The 26263-nt window shown below is 38.6% G+C and overlaps 1 protein-coding gene across 5 annotated transcripts in view; it reads left to right on the top strand.

Moving 5' to 3' along the window:
* Positions 1-26263, top strand: part of FRYL (FRY like transcription coactivator) — a 152719-nt gene that overhangs the window by 7228 nt on the left and 119228 nt on the right. For 2 of the 5 annotated variants that reach the window (XM_042812591.1, XM_042812592.1), the window contains exon 2: positions 5436-5643. Coding sequence is in view for 2 of the 5 variants with exons in the window: in XM_042812590.1 (XP_042668524.1) it covers positions 17758-17935 (178 nt within the window). In the remaining 3 variants the exon portion in view is untranslated. Of the gene's footprint in view, positions 1-5435; positions 5644-17690; positions 17936-26263 lie in introns of those variants that run through there. The other 3 variants (XM_042812590.1, XM_042812589.1, XR_006167780.1) reach the window with 2 other exon arrangements.

The raw sequence follows: 26263 nt of genomic DNA, 5'->3' as shown, positions 1-26263 counted from the left end.
GCAGGGGTCAGAGTTTTAGGTAGGCTCCTGTGCTTATGCTGCATACTGAGTGGGAGTTCTTGCTTTTCCTATTGCCAGTACTTTGTTACTGCAGGTAGAGTGATTGATGGCACTTGGATCATTGCCTGTAAGACCTTCAGTAGAATCAGCTGCAGTGCGTGGATCTAGACCTGCTCTTCTGCTTTACTGTTGCAGGCAGCAATGCACCTGAGGGAGATAGCTGCTGCCATGGGGCAGGATCTGCCTTTTTTCTTTCCCAGTGTGCAGGAAACAGAAAGGAACAGCAGATGATAAATCTCGAGGTGACATAAAAGTAGGCAAGCTGGAGACAAGCTTGTTACTTCTCTTTAAAATACTGGTGTGCAAAGGGCTTACGTACAGTGCTGGGACAAACAGCATTTGAGTTACTGGCATGGTGGAAGCAGCATCTGTTGGAGCTGGTATTGTGTATGAGTGTACGACCTCGGATGCTGACATAAGGTAACTAACTTCATAGTCAGTACATTGAACACTTGGACACTTATCCTGTAGTTTCTTAGCGGGCAGGCAAACACCTCTCCAGACAGTCTTACCTTGTAAATGGCATAATGGAAAACGATTAATGTCACTTGTTTTGGAGTCTAGTCTTATGCTAGTAAGTGCAAGTTTTATTAAGAGGCTAAGCTGAGAGACTTGAAAGCTCTTATGCTAAAATACGCTCTGGCTGAAAACCCAGGTTGAATTTTAGCAGATTTCTAGTACTTTGAAATGAATTTCCAGAAGATAAAAAGTTATCACAATTTGAAGAACAAACAGGTTTTTGGCAGTCTCCCAATGGAGATGATTCATATTCACGTACTTTTTTTCTGCTAACTGAAGAAAGGATAGTGCAGAAATACATTTTTGAGCTGTTATGGTCAAGTTATTACACATTTGGCACAAAATTTTCCTCTGAAGTTTATCTCACAAATGCCTTTCAGCTATGAATTGTGATTATATTGGAGTCTTTTCAATTGAAATTTGTCAGTTTGTGAACAGAGAGCTATTCATAATTCTAATGAAGATTAATTGTTGAACCACTATGATAAATGTAGTTTTCAGGTACAGAAGGTTGGCTTCATTCTGAAGTGTCTGTATGACAGAGGTTCTGCTTTATTCTCTTTTACCATGATCTTCTCAATCCGGGACCTTCTACATAATGAGTGTTACTCCTCATTTGCACGTTCCTTACGTGGGAGCTGAAACTGCCTCAATTTCCTGCCTTTCAACCATGCTTCTTCCTCTAGCAGTATCCATGCTCATGCTTATGACATCCATGTGCCCACACGGTTAATTGGCCAGCAGTCACTCAGCTGTGCTGCCTGTGGGCTGGGAGATGAGCTGTTTCTGTAAAGAGCTTGTTGGTGTCAGAAAAGTGTGTGGCCTGAACTTAACACGTACTGAACTTAACACGTAACATGTACTGAACACGTGTGGTCAGTAACTGTAAGCTGAGATACCACTGTATTGTTGGCAGCACGTAGTAATGCTCAATTTGTCATGGGATCATTTTTTTTAGTCTGTCATTGAATCTTGTGATATATTTGCTAAATTATTAACTTACCTCAAGCCTTTAAAATGAGCACTAGAACCAGGTTGTTACTAAAAAATCTTCTTAGTTGCTAGTTGTTAGGACGACTAATGTCAAGCTTCAGTTTAAAAAAAAAAAAAAAGAAAAAAGAAAAAAGGGACAGATGAGGATGATAGTGATTTAGGAAACAACTTTCCCCCTTTTTGTTCTTTTATAGCCCAGTTTCACGGAGGTGATGAGCTTACAAATGCTTGCTGACAAATTCAGAAACTGTTATTTTTGGGGATGCCCTCAATTTTTTTTTTTATGCTTATGGGGCAGCCATGTATTTGTTAGAGAAACAAATAGACCAAACCAGCTGCAGTGTAAATGTACCTGATGAAGTTGGTAGGATGGAGGAACTGGACAGCCCTTGAAAGTCTTCTGGTGTGCTGTTAGCATCTCTTGGAGCTGTAATGGGAAAGTTGCTTAGTTGACTGTAACAGGCAAGGCTTATCTCTTTGTGTATTGATACACTGTGTGATACAGTGTATGTGGGCTGTGTAATGAATCTGATGCTTCTCTATTGCATGGGCTGTTAGTGCATCCCCTGTGACTTTGGGGACTTGTGCTGCCTGCTCCTCTGGCACTGGCCCTAGGGACAGTGTGTTGTGTTAGTGCTTGTGATGCCCAGGGCAGCTGAGTGTACAAATCAGCCACATGTTGAAGTAACCATGGACCATTGTGTTTGCCCAGAAACTGGGTTTCTAGCAACTTGTCAGCATTGCTTACGTGATGCCTTTAAAAAGTAATATAATTAATCTTTTACTTTATTCCAACTTTCAAAAACATGCCTAGTGTATGGAAAAAGAGTCTGTAACATGGAAAACACTACTTGCAGCAGTTACTTGAAACATAACATTTCTTGAGTCTTATGTCATTACATCTTTTGGCCCAGTAACTATAAGAAGTTATAACTTTTAACACCCTGATTTAGTGTGTTATATACATAGCTTCTTAAATGCAGGTGTTGGCATGCTGATTTCCTGCAGCTTTATTTTAAATCCCCACCCCCCCCCTTCTGTGCAGTCATTGAAAGTAGTCTTCTCCATTACCTCCCTAGGTTTAATCAGTAGCCTTGTATATAGAAGAATTCAGTACTGCTCGAAAGGTGAGGTTGGTTGTTTTTTGTTTTCCAATTCAGCATGTTAAGAAGAGTTCTGAATTTTAAGTATGAAAATTCAATTATCCTTAGATATGTATTTTAAAAATAATTTTTATTATAGCTAATCTCCTACAGTTTGAGCCTTCATAGAGTCCTAGAATGGCCTGGATTGAAAAGGACCACAATGATCATCGAGTTTCAACCCCCCTGCTATGTGCAGGGTCGCCAACCACCAGACCAGGCTGCCCAGAGCCACATCCAGCCTGGCCTTGAATGCCTCCAGGGATGGGGCATCCACAACCTCCTTGGGCAACCTCTAACACTGTGTCAGCACCCTCTGTGTTAAAAATTTCCTCCTAATATCTAACCTAAACCTCCTGTCTGAGTTTAAAACCATTCCCCCTTATCCTATCGCTATCCACCTTTGTAAACAGCCATGCCACATCCTGTTTATACTCTCCCTTCAAGTCATAAGGAAGGCCTTTATGTAGCTTTGTGTTGCTCTATTATTTTAGCTTTTTGTGAATAAGTTTTTAATAGGTGAACCTCAAAGCTGGAACCTTCTTGTCTACGGCACCTTGCTTTCCCAGTCTGATAAAAGCATAGTTAAATCGTAACTTGACGTTGTGAGCTGCAGTTGGAACGAAGCCCTGTGATCTTCCCTCCAGCCAGATGCTGTAGTTACTGTAATCCTTCCTCACTCCCTTGGAGACTTTCAACCTTTTGCTGCCTTTACTGGTACTTGCTTCCTTTGTTGACTTAATCGGATTAAGTTGCTTCTGTAGGAAACCTTAGGTTGTACCTAGTTGTATTTGAAGTTTTGGCCGGCACTGCAATGTGAAGTTTATTGTTACTCGGTATGTACAACTGAAAAACTTGAGGCAATTTAAGTGAGTTTTCACAGGCCTGCCACTCTCTGAGCCTCTTTTGGATACTTTGCCAATTAAACTGAAATTGCAGCATCCTGTCCTTATGTTCTGTCGAGTTACTTCTCAGTTTAATTTCATTTCCTCCAGTAAACGGCTGGGCTGTTGGGCAGTCTGCTGGGGAGAGCGTGGGGGGGATGGAGCACAGAGTAGTGAAGAATGGGTCTGATAGCAAATCACAGACTGGTTTTGTGTTTTTGCTCCACACAGTGTGAAGGAGTGAATTATGTATCTGTGAATGTAAGGTTTGAGAAAGTGAGCTACCATGTCAGTGTAAGCCGTGGTGAATCTCTGCTCTGAAATGCTTTCAGTTTTATCAAGAGTAATGTCGTGTTTCAGTTGTCTTTGGGAGCTGTGAGCATTTGGTGCAGATGAGGAGGAGTTTAAGGACTGCCAACTGTTCGTTTCAAACTGGAGGGGGCATGGGAGGCTTTGCATGGGTGGATTGAAACTTTTTTTTTTAATAGAGGGGAAAAAAAAAATGAAGGGAGGAAAAAGTGAGCAGTAATTAATGGAGACAGATTGACAGGCCCATATGTTTCTGCTGCACAGAAAACAACACTTTATTGCCCTAATAGTCTAATGAGGAAAAAGTGATGTTGATTTTATGGACTGCACTGTCAAACATGCAGACAACACATGTTGTCACTCATTGAAGAGCAGGAGTTTAGCAGGTGAAACTCAGATTTGTATCTGTCTATAAACTCATTCCTTTATGACTGCTTACCTCCGTATAAATCATGACAGCTTTTTCAAGGAATGGTGTGTTCCCAGGTTAGAAGAAGTAAGCATCAATTAACTTGCATGCAATTTGCACAAGTTGATCTGTTTTTCCTGCTTTTCTCTAAGTCTCACTTCTTAAGTTGTAAAAGCAAGTTGAACTTCAGTATGGGGCTTTTTAGCTTTAGATCACATTTATGCGAGTCTCTTCAGAAACGGTGACAAAGAATTAGAAGGAACAGTCTCTCAGTGGGTGATGATTAAGTAGTTAATGCATCCCTAAAGAGTCTGGTATGTTCTTGTTGTGCCTGAGCGCTGCTGAAGTCACGTTGGGTGTACAGCCTCTGAATGTACCTGCAGTTCTTCACGCTATGACTTGAAATATTTTTTCCGTACAAACGAGATGATCAGGAGTTGTAGATTGCTGCTGCACGTTTAGACTTGAGTTGTTCAAAGTGCTTGGTCTGCCCCCGGGGTGAAATGCTTTCGCTGTAGTTCGCTGGTGAAGGAGAACAAAAGCGAGCTCGGAGGCTTAGGCAAGTTGTGACAAGTATGCGAGTTGCATGCAAGCCTCTGCTGTAGAGGAATCTCCAGAAGTTCTCAAGGCTTTGTTTGAAGGACTCAGCTGAAGTGCAGCCTGTTTCTTTTTTTCCTGACCACATCCCTGTGCTAAAGTAGAAGGGAAAGAAAAACAGGAAAGAATCAAAAGGCCCAATATGAAAGGAATGATTTGGAATGATCTTCAGTGGGGAAAGAGTGTGTGTGCGTATAGATATGTTATTAATAAAGCTTGTTCCTAGTTTAAATGTCTATTGAAATGTGTGCATAAAGAGTAGTTGTACATTTTATTTCAGTATCAGTCCTCTGCCCTTTCCCTCCCTCCTTCCCTCCAAAAAAAAAAAACCAACCCAAGCTACTCATGAATTAAAGATCTTTAACCTCTGAGCAGAATAGCAATTTTTAAACACATCATCTAGATCTTAGTGTTGGTGTTGTTTTTTTTCCCAAGTGAAAAGGTTCAGAATAAAGCTTTTGGAAAATGTTGATATCTGTATTAAAATTGGTGTCTAACATTTTTTTTTTCCTTCTCTTTCAGTGTTTTATACTTCATTTGTCTGTACTGTGTTTGGAGATCACTTTCTGGTATTTGGCTACTCACCAACTGACCCGTAGCTGTTTACACCTTTATCTACTCCTCTCATCTCTAAGCACAAGCTGGACTTGAGGGAAAATGTCTTGATGGATACATCCTGAGTGTGACACGTGAGCAGCTCATGTTGGTGGTTAGCAATGGCTTCTAAGTGGTAAGCTCTTCTTCAGAATTCTGCCATAAAGTGTTTTTTCACATGCCCATCTTTTTTTTTTTTTTTTTTTTTGGTCTTTTTGCCTTGGTCTTTGTAGTCTCTATTTTACTGTAAATACATAGTAAATACATGTCCAACTTTGCACTAGCACTTCAGATGTCAGTTATCTGAATGGAAATTAATTACTAATTTAAATAAGAATATTTAACCACGTAAAATAAGGAAATTTGCTCTGTTACTGTATTGCATTATGGACAGATGTGAGCCTCTGCCAAAGAGGATAAGAACAGAGCAAGCAGCATTCAGCCTTTCATTCATCAACTTCCCAAGTCAGGCATACTTCCCATACTTTCCCTAAGCTCACGTACACTTATTAGTTTTTATCAAGTAATTTGTGTGTTTGGTAATTCTGCAAGTAGTCTTTCATGTATTTGTACACAGTGAAAACCTGACTTTGTCAGGTCTCCTAGGATGTGTGGGCAGGTGCCCGAGCTCTGTCCTCTTGTGGAAAAAGCCAGGTAGTGCAGTTAATTAGCAAAGGCCCTCGCAATCCCTTGTATGGATTTTCTTTTTCCTTACTGGCCTTTGTTTAAGTATTTTATCTCAATTAAGTAGGTCTGTATTGATATCAGCCATGGGGTAATTGTTGCAGATAAAGCACTTCTGAGCTGAAGTGGGTGCAGATAGTTTTAACTAATCTGACATAAATTGTCCTTAGAAAATAATGTGAGATTTTGCTTCCTTATAGTCTAGCAATAAATCAGGTATGCTTTTTAGCCTCTTTGAGAACAGAGGGTATGTGGGCAAAATACTGAAATGCAGTTGTTGCTACTATATTTATTTAATGATCTTGTGCATTCAGTACCTTAAATATTCTTCAGTGTTTTTAACATGGCTCTGAATTTCCTTTAGTGTATTGTCCTTTATGTTCTTCACGCAAGAAGGAAAAAGTAAAGTATATTTTCAGTGAATGAGATGGGATTTCCAGTGGCATGGGATCATCTCTGGTGTATTAAATTGCTGTTTGCCTCAGTTGCTGGTTTTTCATTCCTTGTTGCACAACTTTCTGACCTGCCTCACTTCCTTTTGTTAGAACTTTATACTGTGTTTTCTTTTTTCTGATATGTGCATCCCTTCCAACAATAAGAAATTTGTCATTACAGAAGTCTTCTTTGAACATCCTAAGATTCCTGGTGGTCAGGGGAGACAAGTGTACTTTTTAGCTTTAGAACAGACTCCAGGTCAGCTTTTTATTTCTTAATGAAATACAAAAGCTGAGGCAGAAGGCTGGAGGACATTAGTATTGTTTTCGTTGTAACCGGTTCTTCTATGAAAGCTTATGCTTCTAGCATCTCCAGTTGTACCTCACTTTTAAAGATTTTAATGATTAGGTGACGTGTTTCTAGATGTTAATTTAAAAAATGTGCTCCAGTATTATTTGAACATTGGTTCTTCTCTGCTTCCCCATTACAGGGTGTGTTTCTGCTGAAGAGCATTGTAGGAAATCCTTGCTTACAGTGACAAATGAGTTGCAGAACTTGGAGCTCTTGATGCCTTACGTTGTTCAAATAATGTGGAACATCTGAGATATCTGTAAGAAAGCAGTTGAGAATGCTGATAGGGACACAGAAGAGCTGCTTAGTTTGTTGAGTGTGAAAGCTGTGTGTCAGATTAGTGGGGGAAAAAGATTAATGGTTGAAACTGTTATAGGATTTTCCTTCTCTGGGATTCTTAAAAGTTCAGAAGGTCAACTATGTGTTTTATATATATATATAAATATATATATATTTATATTTTATATTTTATATTTTAGATTTTATTATTTTATATTTATTTATATATTTATTATATATTTTATTATTTTATATTTTATATATATAATAATATATATATATATATATAAATATAAATATATATATATATTTTTTTTTTTCTGCTCAGTGACATCCAAAATCTGTCAAGTTCCTTTTTCAGTGTTCTGTAAAGCTCTTTCTTGTTGAACCTATTTTCTCTCGTGGAGAACAACTTTATCATGAATGATAATTTTGGAGTTCAGTTGATTTTGTTATTGCAGTATATTTATTCTGATATAATCTACTTGTATACTGAACCTCACAGCATAGGATGCTATCAGTGGTGTTCCTGAAATTAAATATGTTTGGTATTCAGAAGGACTTGAACTGTTTCTTTTAACAGCCCGCTTAGAAGACTGCATCATTATAAGGTAGTGGAAAAAGAAACTTGTCAGCCAGCTGACTCTGCACTTCTATAGCTCTGAAACTTATTTATAGCATTTTGCATGCATAGACATCTGAATCTTTCTTTTAACACATTTTGGTCAGACAACTGTAACGGGGATGGTGCTCTTCTCCATGAGCAGCCAACAACTGTTTTCTTGAAAAGAAAAATATTGGAGTGTTCTCTAACTTGAAAGAAACAGGATGTAGAGCAACTTGTACAGTTACTCTGTAATAAGAACTCTGTTACAATTGAAGTGTATGATAATATGTGTCTACGGAGAAGTCTATAGGGAACTGGAAAATCCCTATCCCTTGGCTAGTAGCTAATGAAAGCAAGTACTTCAAAGTCAGGGAGGTGGTGATTAATAGGCAGTTTGTGAGGTTTGGCTTTGCCATCACAGGTGATGCAGCTGTGTACTTCTGATCTCTGCTGTGCAGTTACAGGCCTTTCCTGTGGAAACAGTTCCTCTTGGATGTGCTTTTGTACAGCAGGGTTTAAAGCATCCTACCATTCTTTGCTCAGAGGCACTTGGCACCCCTGGTCTTCAGCAAGGCCTTTCCCTCCATAACTTCATCCTTGCAAGTACCTATTAAAAAAAAATAGTAAAAGGTCCTCCTCCTTTGATATGAAACACACCTTACGAATGCAGGTTAAAATGTGTAGCAGAATGGATGGATCAAAAGCTTTGAAGGATATGCTTAATTTTAACCGCATTTGACTATCTATTTTGCATTAATTAATGAAAGATTCTGCTAGTGTGGACGAGACAAAATGACAGTACCAACACCTCTGTGTTTCCATTTGCAGACAGCTGGCTGACTTGAAGCAATCTGACTGTATAAGCAGACCTGCTTGTGTTAATGTGTTGACAAATCTTTTTTTTTTTGTTTGATGTAGCAGATGAATTTGGAAATAGGGACTGTTTTTGAGAATGAAGGAATGAAAAGCAGTAAAGTTTGTTTAGCACAATCTTTCTCATAGAAGAAGTAATCCCAACCTTTATTGTTTTTTGAGAAAGAATCCTCTTGCTTTTGACCATGACAACTAGTTTTTTTTGGTTTGTTTTTTTTTTTTTTGGTTTTTTTTCCCCCCCCTACTTAGAAAGCTACAGGTATGGAATGAAAGGCTTCCTTTAGCTTTCCTATTCCAATCAGCTGACTGGAGCCTGGATTTCTTTTGCAAAAGGAATTCTAGCTTTCCTGAGTGATCATGCTCAGCTGTGTTTTTAAAGTCAGTATTTGATTCTTTCTGCTCTTTGAAGGTAGCTTTTTTTCCCCCTTGTTGCTTCTTACAGAAATAGGCTTAATCTTTCCTTCAGGTGTAATAGAGCAAATTTGAAAAAACTTTTTTTCCTAGTGTTTCACAATCGCTTGCTAGTCTCTCAATACATCTCAATACATTTACTCTCATTTCTAATACCAGAATAATTATCTGAATCTGGTGCACATCAGTTAAATGTGCACAAACACTCTGTTAAAATCCATATTTCTCGAGATCTCTTTTCATGATGTGTTATCTTTTCTATGGATTTGTCTTGATTTGTGATCCTTGTCAACAGCTAATACTTGCAGTTACTCTGAGCTTTTCTGTTACCACTAGATCAGTGAGCAGTTGAGCCTGTGTGAAGAAGCAATCCTTCATCTTCATTGCTGCCCTTTAAGTAATGACTGTGTTCATCCAGCTTCTGAAGCTGCAGTTAGTGTGCCACGTGTTGCTTGGCATAATTGTTTCATTTACCTTTTGCAATTGTGGAAACTTTACTGTGATAGTAAATCTAAGGTATATTTTTATTATCTCAAGCAAACCTGCTTGGGTGTATGTAAATATGTAAGGGTTCCACATATACTTAAAAATGGAAGCTTCTCTTGGAAGGAATTCAACAATTGGTCGTTTCAGGTTCCCTCATCTTCCCACGCATTTGTTTTCCTGGTGACTTTGATATGCTGAGAATTACTTGCATTTAGCAAGTGTTCTCTTATTTGCTGGTAACCCAGAATTGCTGTTTAACTTACTCCCCACTCTGCTTAATAGAAACATCTTTGAACCTTAATTCAGTACCGAGTTTGTAGTGGGATCTCTTTCTTTCATCTCAAAAGTTTTCAGGTTTCTCAAACAAGCAGAGTAAATGAGACCTCAGCTAGCATCTTACACTGGAAATTAGTATTTCTTCTCCTGTGCTCAAACCCTGAAACTAAAAACTTTTCCAAATAAACCTATCTTGGATTACTAGAAATTAGGAAAGTGTAAATTCCTTGCCTTTTTTTTTCTTTTTTTTTTTTTTTTTTTTTTTTGCCTGGTAAGAATGGGTGCGGTCTCTTAATCTCTTAAATTACTTCATTTTTACTGTATCTGAATATACATGGGATTCAAAATTAACTCTGTTTTCTGTAAAATGATATTTAAATATAGTTTACAAATGAAGCTATGATGTTGGAGTTTTCATAGGCCCACACAGAGCTCCATTGGGAGCACCCTTTGCTGCATCTGCTGATCTGAGTCTGTGTGGTTTTTAACACCTTTAGGCAGTTGCATTCTGTCCACTTGTCTAAATACAACTGAACTTTAGAACAGAATTCTTTCAATGGAAAAAAAATCTATAGATGTTGTATGTTTGGCAAAGAGGTCTACATTTCTAATTAGAATTCAAGTGCTGTTGGCTTTACACTGGAGGAAGTGTTTTAAGGTTTAAGGAGAAAAATTGCTACTGCTCTAAAACCTACATTTATAACATTTCCACTAGAAAAAAGTCTTCTGAAGATTTAGAGGGAGATAAAAAAAGGGAAATTTCAAGTTATTTTCCCTACCTACCAGCACGCAAACATTAGATACCTTTTGGATAATATTCCGTTAAGAAAATAAGGCGTAAATCTTAGGTACATATATAGTTAGCTAGGAGTAACCTGCTGAAGTCCCACGTGTGATTGCTTTTTCTGAATCATTCCTAAAGTATTTTTTCCAATTTCAGCTTATCTGCTTAGGATTGATCTGATACATCCTTTTCTCTTATTGCAATTCCTTATCGCTTTTACTGATCCTTGACTGATATTTACTTCTTAACCAAGGAACTGTGTCTTCCTTTTGCGTCTAAAACATTTGAATCACTGATTGTATTTTACACAGGAGTTTCATTTGGGGGAATACCGGTATTTTGTCTTCTCAGATGGATGAACTTCTGAAGTATGGCTCGTGTTTCTTGGATGGAGAAATTACTTATTTCTTAAATAGCTTAAAAAAAAACCAACAACAATATTTGTCTGCTGTCAATGGCTGTCCTTTGCGTCGTTAATCTTAGTACAATATTATTTCGTGGGGGAAGTAATGCAACCACTAGTCGATTTCTTTCAGAGAGAGAACATGCAAGTTGGAAAAAAAATAATAAAAGATGAATGTCAGTGTAACCAGTTCTTGAAAAGAGTGTGTGGAATTAATGCAAGTTGCTATTTACACCTCTGAAAACTAACTTAATTACCTTTCTAAAGTAAAGTAAGAGTTACACTCTCGTATATTATTTGTAAGAGCTGCAGTGGGCAGGAACACCATCAGGTGTGTGTATGTATGTATTTTTTCTTTATATTAAAATGCTGATCACTACTTGTGAAAGTGGGGCAGTTGGAAGCTGTGTGCTAGAAACAACTTGGTGATTCTTAAATAACTTGAAGCCTCCATCCTGTTTGTGTAATAGAGTGCTTTCAGTGTTCAAACCCTTTCTTCAGAGAAGCTAAGTGACTTCTGTCTTTGTATTTCCTATGTATTTTTCTCCTATCATGATTAGTCAGCATAGAATAAATGAGAATGTAATTTGCCCCCCAAATATATGAATGGCAATCCTGCATCTAGCATCCTGAGTACAGATCTAGTATTTGCTGAAAACACTGTCAACACACTGCTGAAATCTCTACATATGCAGAACATTGCTTTATCAGCACAGGGATCCAGATCTTTACAGGTAAGGCTTGACTGATGGTGTTATTACACCTCAATACCATTTATACAGCGTTTCTTAACAGATGGTATACTGTAATCTCTAATTACAGTCATCAGCATAAAACATCCAGCTCTCTAAACTTGAAACGGGATGAACTTGGAAAGTATTAGTGGTTTCATAATTGGAGAGTCTGGTGGCAATTCTGGCTGTCAAATGTAAAACTGATGTAAAATCTTAAATAATTATTTTGTTTCTTAGATATGTAATACAACTAAATATGACATATACCAAATACTTAATAGAAGTAAACTTCACTGAGGATATTCCCCATGGCTTAAATTACGTAGATTTCTTGTTGGAAGTCCCTGTTATGCTACAATGCAAGTAAATGTTGGGTTAGTTATGAAAGTATTTAGAGATAATGGCGTGAACTTTCAGTTCTGTTCTTTGCAGAAGTTGCATTGCTTTAGCCAGGTTATTCCTTTACCATAACATGCACAAATCTTTTAAGGGCTTTTTTAATATGAAAATTTTACACTGAAGAGTTCAGAGTACATTAGTGAGAATTATCAGAGATCTAGAAAAGATAAGCTAAAAGACTTGAATGAAATTTCCACAAGAAGACAGAGACAGACATAAGGTCAGTTTCCAAATACGTGGAAGACTATTGAAGAGAAGCATCATTGGATATCAGTTTCCATGCTGAATAGGGTGATAACATATGAATTTGAACTGTAGTTGTGTGTACTATAAGGTGATAAAGTAATGTAAGTAAGCAGGAAAAATTGTGGACTCATCAGAGCTGCTGGGGGATGCAAAACCTGTGTGTTTGAGTCTCCAGGAGTATAGGGGCTGAGTATGAGCAATAAGTTGAGGAGCCTCTTGAGATCCCATCAGTGTTGTCTTTTCTTATTTGTATTCTGTAATTAGATGTCCTTCGCTGCTGACATGCTCTGTTTTAGCATAAGTGAAAAGCAGTGTAGCTCATAAGGCACATGATTGTAGTGGTTGAATGTCAATTATTTTATAAAGGCATCAAGTATTTGTGTCTTGAATATCAATGTGGTTTCTAGCTTTCTGTTAATTACAAAATACACCCAAACACTCATGAGCTTTCCAACTCCCCCTTCTGATTAGCATTGTGTTCTAAATGGCGCTGGTGTATCTGTGTGCCTCTGGGGAGACTATTTTCATGGGTGCTTGTGCTTACACACAGTTTCCTACTTACAGTAACAGTATTCATGGATCTCTTTTTGTCAGTAGAAAAAGAAAAGAGGAATTGGGAATAATAAAAAAAAAATTTCCTTTGGGCTGCTGCAAAGTAATCAGTGCCTTCATTTCTACTAAGCTGCTTAAAATTCAGTGTGATAATATCACAACATGTCTTGTCACACTTCAGTGCTGTTTTGACTGTTTTTAAAGCCATATTGTAACTAACTTTGTTATCTGCAAGTGTGACCAGCAGCTTATTTTTGGGATGTAGTGTCTTAAAAGTTTTTTGCGTGATTTATTTTAGGAGAATGGAGATCACATGCAGCATATCATGAAAAGTAATAAAAATAACTTCTAGTACGAGTAGAAGCAAATTCTGCTCTGCTCTATTCTATATATAGACTTCTTGCTTAGAAAAATGATTTCATTGTTAAAGCTAATTGTCTCAAACGTATGGTGTTTTTTTTTTTTTTTTACTTCTGTAGACAGCAAGTGTTCGGTGTGATGCTATCAAAGCTGACAGGATAACTGTATTTATATGACATGTGAACTAGGATGTATTTAAAAAAATCTTATTACAAAAATTTGAATTTTATGTGAGAAACAATTCTATGTGTGAGGGAAAACCATGGAAGTGCAGCTTTGGTTTACTGTTAATTGCTCAAACACAGCATAACAGTGACTTTTTTGTTCCCTGTGATATGGATGTGTTTGTTCTTGAAGGTGAAAACATTTGTGTGTATACCCTCATGCACCTGTTATGTGTATTATATGGAGAAGGAGCTGTGTTTTCATTAGACTGCAGAGCAAACAATTATTTGATGAGTTACTGAGGATGACCTTTAATTACTTTTTGTCATTTGAACAAGATTTTCTAGAACTGTCCCTGGTGAAGCTAAGTACTCAACTTGGGCACCCGTGATCGTTCTTTAAACTTTTTTGCCTAATTGAGGTTAAAAATTATCCTTATCCTTTGTTCTTCCAGTCAGCACTCACTTAAAAAAAACTACTGGCTGAAGTGTTGCACAGTTTTACCTGTTTGATATCAAGGTGCAAACTCTGAATGTGGCAGCAGTTCTCAAAAAGTTGCCCTTAACAAATGGATTGCGGGTGCAGGAGCTGCTGTATATTTTTTATGATCTTTTAAGAACCTTTGGGTAATGGTTTCCTGCTTTTTCTCCTGGAGATGCTGCTTCGTAGCAGTGCTGCCGTTGTTCTGGATTGCTGGTAGTTGTACCACAGAGCCTTTGTTTTTAAATACTGCTTCTTTTTAAATGACCTTTGCATAAATATGGTTTGTCACCGTTCATTTTAATTGTTTCATGTGGGAAAAGATCTGGCTACTTCCATTGCCGTGCAATAGCTTAAATGACGTGTTTTGTTGCCGACTGAAGTGGTCTTCCTACTCATGTGTGAATGAGTGTGAGTCATTGCAAGTGCTGCTCTGGGGTTTGCTTTGAAAATGCCAGTTTGTATTTGAATAAAAGTTGCCAGTGGAAGAAATTGATAGGTTTGGAAGATTTTGTGTGAGAGGACAGAAGTCCTAAGCAGCAAGAGGTCAGTGACAGGAAGACCTGATTGTTATCCTGACTAAGGTCTGTAGAAGCTGCAGAATAGATAATTACCTCAAACTTCCCAGGAACTCCTAACACGTTCAGGAAAGCATTGTATCCTTGCATGCTGATAAGAGCAATTTCTATCTAATGCACAGACATTAAAAATGTTGGGGCTTTTTTATTGAACAGGATAATCTTGCATTCACTCACTGAACATAACAGTTATTTTAATTGTTTTGCGTTCCGCTTCTGACTGATTTACTTAGCCAAGTATTTTGTTGCTTCTTTTGGGTGTTAATGCTAAATCAAAACCAAGCTCATAAAAACAAGTCCAGAAATCCCCAACTTTCCAAAGAAAAAACCCCGTAATTCGTTGAAAAAGCCCATTTCCCATGTAGAGCAAAGTGCAGCTTAGGTCAAGGAAAAGAACTTGAAGCTTTTCTGAAAGCTGGCAGATGGATCTTACATTTTTTTAGAAACCTGAAAGCTAGAAATTCTTTCAGAAAAGCATGGGGTCAACTGAAACAATTTTCATGTCTACATGAATAATAATCAAACTTACAAATGGTTGAGAAGTTATTTGACTTAGGTTTAAAATAAAAGAAGGCTGTTAAGTCGTAGTTCAAAAGCAAAAAGGTTTTTCCTTTTAAAAGAAAAAAGCCTACATCATAGAGAGAAAGAAATAGGATTTGTCTTCCCCCTACCTACAGACTTCTGTGTGAGATTGCAGCAATGTCCTGTGAATTGGCTGACATCCATAAAGTAGGCATCTGGTACCTGTCATGAATGTAATGCCGGTATGTTAACTTACAGGCTGGAGTGCAGGTTTGATTTCAAGCTGAGCTGTTACATTCTGTGCTCAGTTATGACTTCAATCTTCACTGGAGAAGAGCAGATTGTTTTCATTGCCATAAGACAAATACTTACAGATCAAGCTTCTATTCTGAGATTCAAGGGTGAAAAACTTCCTACATGTGGGTGCTATAGTGGCTGCTCTATTTCTGTAGCAGATTGACTCCCACTTGAAGCAGTGATGCTCAGTTTGAATTGGCAAGTTGAAGGAAATAGTGTGTATCACGTGAGCTTCGCTGCTAATAGTATGCCCAGCACGGGATCAAGGGTGCATAGCTAAAACCTTTGGCCAGGTAAGAAATATGAATATTATTGGAGACCTGTAGGCTGACTTAGAGACCTCTGAGGTGGGATATGGTGTTAACGAAGGGCAACTCGCATCCTGCGGCAACCGGACCCTGCTAGCACACCGGGCTTGGCTGCGCTCAGCTGGAAGCGTCCCGTGCGATCAGGCCGGCCGCCGCCGCCAGGGGGCGCTGCCGAGGAGCCGGAGTCCAGCTTAACGTGTTGCCCCCCTGCGTGCTGAGGGTTGGCAGCTGGAGCGTTCTGGCTAACTGAAGTGTCTGAATTTCTCTTTTGTTGCCAGATACTGGAAGCTGCAAATGAGGTTTGTGGCAAGACTTAAAGTCAAACAACAACAACAACAACAAAAAAAAAACCAACAAAAAAACAACCCTATAAAAATAATACTATTGAGTTATTGCTTGAGTTTGTAATGACTCAGTCTTTGGTAAGCAACGTTTATCTTTGTGATATCTGATTACTTGTTCTAAAAACATAAAATGCTTCTAAAATGTATTCCTTGCAACTTTTTTGTGTTAGTGGAAAAACATGCATGAAGTCATATAAGAACAATTCTTTGCTTCATTTCCGAGATCTTTTGCTGCGGGAAATGATGTTCTAGCAGTGTATCAAGGTTGGGCCACCCAGAATTCTGCACTCATTTACAAAGGAAATTTAGACTGAGTTGAATATTTGGGGTTTTTAATGCAGATTAGAATGCAAAGATAACGCACATTTTCAGTCTACACTGTGTTTGAGAATGTGTCTCAGGTGACAATTCCAGTGAAATTGTACTGTGTTTTTTGAGTGGCTCCCAGTCCCTTGGGAGCATCTAACGGATTAAACTGTGTGACCTCCAGCAGATTATGGTGTGTGTACACTTGATAGATTTTTAAAGCAATTTTGTTTCTTTTTAAGAAGAGTTGCAGTGGTGGATGTGGCATTAAGTAGTTTCTTTTGAAGTGTATTGTGGTGCTTTGCACCTAAGTTGGGTAATTGTGTTGAATGTGTTCAGAAACATCATGGACAGGGAGCTGCTGTCGCAGAGGCTGCCCCTGACTGCAGAATGAGTGCACGTCAACTTGCTCTGTTTGAGTGATGACTGTAATCTACAGTGGCAAAGTGAGGTGTGGATCTACACTCCACGTCTAGTAAATAATAGTTTCAACCATACACATTCCCAAATGTAAAAAGCATTAAAGAACATTTTTCTATGCTAAAGTCTCTCTTCTTTTTCCTTCCCCTTCTCCCATGAGCTTTCTGCTCTAAACGCAAGACATCTTTCATAATGGCTTCTCTAGGCTAAATATAGAATGGTGTTTAAACTTTCTTCCAAATAAAAACAAAAAACTCAGTTAAACCATATGGATCAGTAGCTCTAGGGACAGCAAAAGTTTGGTCAGAATGGGACAGCTTATTTCTGAACTTGTTTTATGGAAGGCGGTTTGAGTAGTTTAGGTGGTAAATATAGCATCAGAACCACTGGAAAGTGGAACTCAGTGTTTAATAAACGTTAATAACTTAGTGATTAGTACTTAATGCCATGTGAGAATGCAAATGGCTTAAATTGTGGTGCTGCTAGACGCTTTGTAAAGCTGGTGAAGAGGCTTTGAGAATGATAAGTGTTATCTTTCAAATGCAGATGAATGCTCTCTGTGCACTTCATGAAAATTAAGAGCTATTGAACTCTGTGAAATACGACTTTGAAATACATGTGCATTTTTTTTTAGTGCTCAAAAGTGTTGGATGCTAAAATGGTGCTTTATCCTAGTTAAGAGTTTAATGTATGTCAGTTGATAGTCTGGCTTGTTGTTGTTTGGTTTTCTTATCAGTCTGTACAGTTAGACTTCTTTAAAATCTGCCTGGGAGCAGCTGGCAGCTGACGTGCTGGGGCTGGCACCACCCAGGTCCAACATATGACATCACTGGGAGAAAGAAGTCGTGTGCGCAGTCAGTCTACCTCTGCCTTCAAGGAAGTTCATGTGAGAGCTGCGGTCAGTGAAGTGCAGCTTAAGTAAGTTCTGAGCCTACAGAAGGCAGGTAAAAATGGAATTCCTGAAAAAAATCGTTCCTGCAGTCGCTTCTGGAGATGTTGTGTTGGATGTTGGAGGTTCTGTCCGTGAAAGCTCCCCAAGGCTGCTGAAGATGAGACGTGTCAGTCTGCTCTCCTTAGGACAGACAATAGATGAAGACGAGGAGATACATGTTCCACATCCTCACTTCTGTATGTATCCGTGCCATCCAACTGATAACTAAGCTTTCTGCAGGTCACAATTACTTTGCTGAATAGATGGATTTTGTAATAGTGCTTCTTTATCAGAGTCACTGTGATGATGGTGTTGCTTAGGTTTAGAACTCCTTTAAAAATGACACGCTGTCATGTTGGTGACCTGTTTTGAAGTAGTTTTATAGTATTTTTCATGTGCTTGTTGATAATACTCCCCTGTGATTTTGTGGGCAGGGGGAAATGCGTTTCACTATTAAAGTTGTGAAATTGTAACGTAGCTCTGAGTAGACATTAGGAGGTGTCTAGACGGGTGTGCTGGGCAGATATACATCTGCTGTGCAGGATTCAAGTTCTGTGCCAGCTTTTCTCTCCCTGTTTCTGAAATCCCATTTTTTCTGAGGTGTTTCTTTTAAGAGGTTTTTTCTTTTTATATGTATTTCAAAATTATGCTTTCCTTCTTTTTTTTTTTAGTGTTTTGAAGATTTCAGACTTGGTATAAATATGTTTATAGAATTTTTGATTAAGGATCATGGGCCGTTTTGCCCATATTAAGTAGTAGTTATTGTATTGTAATTAGTAGGCTTGTAGTATTTAGGCCTTTACAGGCAGGAAAATGACAGTGAGTTTTAACTCGAAGAATAAGTTAATGTTTCTTTTTCAGACAGTTCAGCTGAGTTGCAGTGGAACATCTAGTTTTATTTCATTTTTAGCCAAAGGTCAAATGCAAGTAGATTATAGATGCTTTATGGTCTTGGATTCTGATGGCTGTTTTTACCCTTTGTTATATGGTGGCTATTTTTATGAATTAGTATGGCTTGAAATGTTTACGTGTCTAACTGCAAACATGGGAGGTGGTGGCACTCATCCTGTTGAGTGGTGAACTTAGTCTAAACTATGGAATTAATTTCCTTACACTTTTCTTAGCTTTTCTGGTTGTAATATGAATGTTATATATGTTTAAATGTGTCAGACACTTAACATCAGCAGTTGAAGAAAGCTGGGACAGTTTTAATTTACAGGCAGGAACAATTTGTGTAGCGTATTGGAACGAATAATAAATGTGGACTGTTGAAGGCTTTGTGCAGAACAAGGCCTGTTAAAATGGCTGTAGCCTATATGATTGACAACTCTGATTAGAAACTCGTGTTCTTATAGGCTCAAAACATGACTAAGTTTGGCTTTAAATGCTATACAGCAATAAGATTTAAAGTTGTGTATCACTGTGAAGTGCGCATCTTAAATATCTCCATAGTCATATCTTGCCAATTTTGCTTTTATGCTACAGTATGGTATTCTTTGATACTTAAAAGTATGCATTATATTTTATTTCAAATGTTATAACTTCAGTTGTAATTTAAGAACACTCAGAGTTGTCTTTGTGCCAACCTAAAAGTAAATGCTGTAGCTGAAGCTTGTAGTCAAAACAGACGCTTCCATCTAACCTTGTTCAACAGTTTTCTTGATAGCTGAGTGAATGAGTATAATAAACAACACACCAATCCTACAGTTGAAGGTGACTTTTCCTTTCCTGCTCATTAAGTATTTGTCAAAAGGTCATTCAAGGGAGGAATTTCTACCCATCAGTAGTTTCTGACCACTGTCATCTAATAGCGTGATGTCAACATGTGCAAAATGCAGACTTAGTCTGTCCTGGGATCATGCTTTTACCATAGCAGATAGTAGCTGAATCCTCTTTAAATTATCTGCTTATTTCTATTTTTGTATCTTGGTAATGGAATGAACTGCTCTTCTAGAATAGAGCAAAAGAGCTGCAGTGTTTTCCAGCTGGGTGTGCAGCAGGCGGCAGGTGACAACGGAACAGGTAACAAAGCAGGAGAGTGATTAAAAAGAAATGAATTGTAAATGGTTGCTTAATGTCAGCAGAGTTGGTGGTTTTGCACCACAGAATTTAGTATATTGATATTGTTTGGGAGCTTGATTAAAGCTAAATTTTGTTGTTCAGTCAGTACAGTTGAATTTGAGTTTCTTTTGGTGATGGTGGTGTTTTATGCTTTTTTTCCCCCTCCCGTACCTTTTGTTTTTTTACTTAGGAATGTTTTTGTATGAATAGGAATCTAGCTGAAATTTGGAGTCTGGTAACTACTTCTAGGAGGTTGTTAAAAGCAACAACAGAAGAGCAACAGCAATAACAAAAAAAAAACAAACAAAAAAAAAAACAAAAAAAACCAAAAAAACAAAAAAACAAAAACAAAAAAACAAGACTTGCCAGCGTGTATCTGACTTAAGGATTTTGTATGGAATTCAAGAGATGAATTCTTTCTTTCTAGATTAAGGCATATTAGTATTGCAGTCCAAAACATGAACTGAATTGGCTTGTACTTCGGCTTATAGCAAAAAGCAAGGGCTTATAAATTTATCTGTGCTCTGTGAATATGTATCTTTTAAAATGATACATAGCATCTGTCAGAATACTTTCAAGAGCTTTTTCAAAACCTTTCATAGCTGTCTTTTGAAATTTGCTGGTTTTGTGGAACTGGAAAAAAAATCTTACTTGAAGTATTTGCATATGATTGTATGTGTAACAACATGTAAACGTTAGTGGTAAAAGTACAGGCAGTTCTTTTAAATCTACAGTAGCATTTAAGAGTTCTCCATTTAAAAACTTTGTTGCAATAGTCTCTCTACAGAAAGGTACAATTAGCATCAAACAAAGAGGGGATCTGGAGAATCTAGAGAAGGTATTCTCATATAGATGATTACCAAAAATACATGCAGACATGTACACGTGCAGACATGTATCTGTCAACGTTTTCATATTCTTCCTGTTGCACTGTTAAGGGAGGTGACTGCTCTGGCTGCTCTGTGCAGGTGGGCTCGTAACAGCTGTACCTGCAGCATGTGATGTGCTCACTTCAGGGCTGGGTTGTAAGGCAGGGCAGCTGAGGTTGTGGAACAGATGTTATGACAAGCTGCTCAAGTCAAATCTGCAGTAACCACCCCAAAACTTTTGAATTTGTTGGTGAGCAAGTGTTCTCACTGCTTCGTGTCCGCATCATTTCTATGTATGGAAAATGTCTCCTGCAAGCATCAATCCTGTTTCCCTTCAAACGCCTCTGCTAAAGAGGCAGAAATAAGCTGTTGGTGGTAAAGAAATGAGCAGCGGGAGAGGATCTTCTTCAAGGGACTAACAGCAGCAGCTGGGTAGATGTGGACTGCTCCTGAGCAGCATCCCTGTGTCGGCTCTCTGGTGATGCCCTGAGCAGTCCCAGACAGCAGAGGATGTCTTGGAAGCATCTATCTGGAATAAAAGTTGGGTTTGGGATCCATGTTCTGAATTTCTGTTGGTGCTAGATTGGTTAGTAGGCAACTGAGCACCACTGCTGTTTTGTCCTTCTTCCCTTCATTCTCTGTTTGTGTCTTGTTTACAGTGAAACTGTTTGGTAATACTGCTTGGGATCCAGAATGCTATTTACATAAAAATCTCTAAACCTCTATCCTGTTCTCTTATCATTGTAGATAGCATTGTTTTGCTTGAGTAATGCCCCAGGAAATTCTTCTACGTATATTTTCCGTGAGAAGTAATATGGAACATTTCTTAAGGGCGTCTGGAGCCTTCTATTGAAGCCTTTTGCAGCAGAACAAGGGATTTTTATTTATTTTTAATGTATCCTGTTGTTTAATGTATGTTTTTGAGGTGAATCAACTGATCAGAGGCCTCTTTGGTCAGTAGTGGGGACAGCACTGCATGGCTGGCCATTGCAGGTGGCAGTCACCTTCTGGATGCCACCTGTTTTTAATAGATCAATCTGTGGAAAATGAACTTTTAAATATTTTAAATAAGTAGGATCACAAGCATCTCTCCAGAGCTTTATTTTAGGTGTGGTGATGATCCCTTTGTCATATTAGTACTTAAAAGCAGGTACAAACGACTCTGTAATTCCTACCACTGAGTGAATGTTTAAGTAGGGCGTTTGCTTAGGACTGAATCAATAATGGACTGTAATAAAGTTTAGAACTCTACAGCATGCCTTTTAAAACAGACCTGAATCTTTTGTTGCATACTTGGCTGTACACCTAATACACTTTTAGCACAGTTGACTCTGTTTCGTCTGAATAATGAGCATGAATGAATTCACAGCGGATAAATAATGGATAATACTCCTCATTTCCTTGAGTGTGTTTTTGTTTTTCTTTGCTCACCAAACTCTTTACATCATTCCAAAGAACAACACAGTAGTTTTAACTTGCTTCTTCCTTCAAGATCAGTGTCAGAATGACTCAGAAGTATATCTGAAAGGCTGTTTCTTCATACCTAAAGGTCCTTATATAGATTTAATGAGGATGTAATGTTTTCCTCTGACATACAGTGAACAGTGTTTACACGTTTTTTTTATATGCTATCATAGATTACCTCTGCATTGTTTTCAATGCAAAGGTAATACCAGTAATACATTGCACTGATCTTATAATAGGTTGTTTTCTGGCCTTGAGGCTCTTAAAAGGTTTTCTGAAGCTTAAGTGTTACTGTAGTTCTATTTGACAGCTGAACCAATGTAATGGCTCACTGCTTTAAAAAGGAGATTGTACTCTTCCATCTGTATAGTTGTACTATATATTCATCTATGGTGTTCCTGGTGCACACCTAGGTGTGCCTAGGTCTAAGTGGGGGATGGTTCAACTTGCTAAACCAACAGGTAGCCATCCTTCCCTCCCAATACCAACTGATAGGCACCATACCAGAGTGCTACGAGAATGAACCAACAGCAGGTTTAGGAAATGAAGATCAGCAATCCTGATGTTCAAGCTGTTTTCTTTCCTGCTCTTTTTCTTTCTGTTCTGCAGAAAATATTTAAATTGAAAAAGTAATGAGAAGCCCCTTCAATTGAGTTAAAACAAAACCAAAGCTATGTTATGCTGCAAATATTCTTAAAAATGTTTTCTTTAGACTAGTTCTTCAGGATAATGCAGTTAAAAGAGGAGTTGTTTCAATATAGCAAAATCATCTTTCCCTAATTACTTACTGAAATTACTTTTCACCAAGATGGTTGAAAGCTACAACAGATGCAGATAGCACAATAATACTGCTTGATAGAGCAAATTCTCAGCTGCAAAGCAGATTTTTTTCAAATAGTCCCCACCGTTAGCTGTGCATTTTCACCAAGAATGAACAAGAGCCTGCGTGTCATGCTTGTAACAAATGGCACCTGGTGGAGGTGAACCACCACTTCATTGTGCTCACATGCACTGTTTGGTCTTTATAAACATTCAGCAAGTGTTGGTGAACGTCAATGGATGCAATTTTTTCTGCATGAAGTAATTCAGCTTTTGCTTCATATGCATTTCAGTGTCAGCTGCTGTTTTGTTTGACTGCCCCTCTGCTGCCATTGGTCTCCTGGCAACAGAATGCAATAGGAAATTGATGGGAAGGTTCAGCCCCTTTTGCCATATCACCTACATCTGCCTCTGGTATCATGGGTCAACATAATAAAGTAATAGGCGTTACTTTTGGAGTAGCTGTTCTGTGTGTCTTCCCAGCCCCAGGGTAGAATCTGTAAAGGAGAGACAGCATACGTAATAAAAATTGTATTTTACAGAGGCATTAAATATAAAACAATTTTCCTTTAAAATACATTAAAATTCCACTGTGTTTAAAAATCCAGAACGGTGCTCCTATAACTCCAAGGTTAATGGAGTATTTACCAGCAGGATAAAATCAGCACTTACCTGTAGAGATTACATAGCAGTGATATCAGCAGCGTAGACTTAAATTCAGCCCCTATGAGTAGTCCTCCTGTAGGCCTGCTCCCACAGCACTGCATCTTTCTTGTGCTGGGACCTCCAGACTTGGATGCAGTTCTCCAGATGGGGCCTACGAGGGCAAAGCAGAGGGGGACAATTGCATGACTTCCCTCAATAATACATGGTCCTTCTGGTGGCCCTGGGCCATGTCAGCTGGCTTTATTTCTGCTAGCCTGCTGTCTTGATTTGTAGCCTTCCACATTGCTGGTTTGTTCTCTTTTTAAGCTTTTAAATAATAGAATGCTCTTTGTTCCATAATTGCAAAGTTCGTATGTTTTTCCTCTGAAAAGTGTTATGTGGGTCCAAACTAACAGAAAATAATTTAAAGTATTTCATCTGATAAATGGCTGATTTCAAAGGCTTTCTTCTTTCAGTAAATGATGTTCTTTGTGCCTGTGGAAGCACTGGGTTCGGTTGCCCTTGAAGCCAGTCACGAGTACATTTTCCAGTTAGGAGTATATTTTTCTCAATTTTTAAGTGTTAGTGAGGAATACCTGTGATTTGGGAAGTAGTGCTCATGGTCTCATCTGTTTATTCCAAATGCATCTTGTTGCTCCTTGCCAAGTTACAACAGGTCCCTGTAAACAGAAACCCCTCACAGGTCTATTTTTCTGGGCTGGCTTACTCTAAGTCTAAAGTTTTTGCTGGGTATGTTCTTAAAGGAAAGATACTTTTAGGAGAAATCCTGGTGCACTACTGATTTGAGGAGGAAAGCTAATGGGGAGTGGTTTTCAGAAAGCGTGGTTCTTTCAGCAATGATACTCTGTGAAGATATGAAGTTCCTGAGTGCAGCCAGCTCCTGTAAGATGTTGCAGCTGTGCAGGACTTGGCTTACCCTCACTTTATAAGCTCTGGGATGCCCCTTACTGACAATAGCAGTCTGGCAAATTGAGCTTGCAGAAATTTCATCATCATCGTGTTTTGTTGTTGCTGCTTATTTATTTATTTTTAACCAAGAGGATGCTGTTGCACAGTTATGTTAGACACTGACTCCAAACCTTATGTATTGTCTCTTTGCATCTTTAAGGTGCACTGGGGTGAACCTTTTTTTGGTTATTTTTTTGGGGAATATGACTGGATGAAGAAGAATGCTTTTGATTTTAAAGTATTTTTTAACTTGAAAGCAGGAAAAAGGTAAGCAGGAAGAACAGAAAAATGAGCAGCTGGTAACATGTTCTAAAAACACTGCATTCTCCAGCATGTTGTTTTCTGCTGGTGAGAGATAATTTAAAGATGCTTTTATTTTATGGAAATCTGAGCCGAAGAATAAATTGTTGTTCTGTGGAAGAGGTATTGCAGAAGTGAATATTTTAATTTGTCCAGAAGTTGATGTAATTATGCCACATACGTTCATGGGTAGGCTGTGTTTTTAGAAAGCTAACACGTTAATGTCAATTACAAGGTGGTGTTTGGCTAAATCTCTGTTGAGAAATAATGGGATTGACAGAGCAGCCAGTTCCATGAATAAAAAACGTCTTCAGGATATTTTCCACTTGTCTTGAATACGTTTTGGCCACTCAGTGCCAGTTGTGCACTTTCTGTGCACAAGCAGAGATGGCAGTGGGGTGCTGGTGCTGTCCTTTCCCATTTGCTGTGTCATGCCAGCCACAGGTGAGCACACGGGGAGCAGTGCACAGGGCTCCTGATAAGGCGATAAGCTTCAGAGCTGCCGCGGGGCCTCACCCAGCGTCGGGCACAGGTGCCAGATGCATCTTGCTTATAGAGGCTGTATTGTACCGCTCCGTCTGGGGCCCTGCAGAGGACTTTGTGCCGTGGACTGTTTGCAGAACTTCCAGACAACAGTGGCTTTGTTGTAAACTTCTAGTGTTAGGTGAGATTAGGATCCAACTGTTGCGTTCAGCTGTGCTTTCGGGTTTGTTGTTGTTTCCCATTTTCTCCCTTTCTGATTTTTTTGTTTCTTTTCTCGCTTTTCCATAAAGCAGGAAGGTGAAAGGTATAGAAATCATATCTTGTACAAATTCTGTTAATTTTAACTCTCAAATCAGTTTAACTCTCAGATCTGTTAGTTACCTTTTTCTCAGTCCTAAGAGTTTCTGGTTTGTACTGCTGCTTCACATCTCTGCAAGAGCATCTGGTGTTTCAGTGATATGGGAAAGCTGTAATAGTTAGCCTTAAAAATGCTTAAATGCTTGAATCCTGCCTTAAAAAATGCACTGTAATTATGCACTGTAATTCAGCAGTGTGCCTTTGGAGTGAGGAAATACACTATTTTGGTTTAATTAAGAAGAATGCTGTATTAGTGACTTTATTTATATTTTTATGTAATATTGGCGAGCAGAGCTCCTTATGCTCCTGCCTGGCAATTAAAACATTAATAATGGCATTTTCATGGATTTAAAACATGAAGAGAAAACTGGTTGCCTGTGCTTTGGCCTTGCTGTGTCTCTGCTGTTCCCAAGCAGAGCTCCCAAAGCCCTCACCTCGTGTGTGTGGGCACTGCCTCAGCCCTGCCAGCTGTGCAGCCTCTTGGGCCGACGTGCCCTGTGTGGCACTGCCTGGAGCTGGTGCGCTCATGCAGGTGAGCAGCCTTAGCAGGGACACCCA

Source organism: Centrocercus urophasianus, unplaced genomic scaffold (assembly GCF_019232065.1).
Source record: "Centrocercus urophasianus isolate 14NV4802_14NV808 unplaced genomic scaffold, USGS_Curo_1.0 seq_13, whole genome shotgun sequence".
NCBI classification, from domain to species: Eukaryota; Metazoa; Chordata; class Aves; order Galliformes; family Phasianidae; genus Centrocercus; species Centrocercus urophasianus.
The sequence above is the reverse complement of the archived record's forward strand: the minus strand, read 5'-3'. Positions and strand labels throughout refer to the sequence as shown.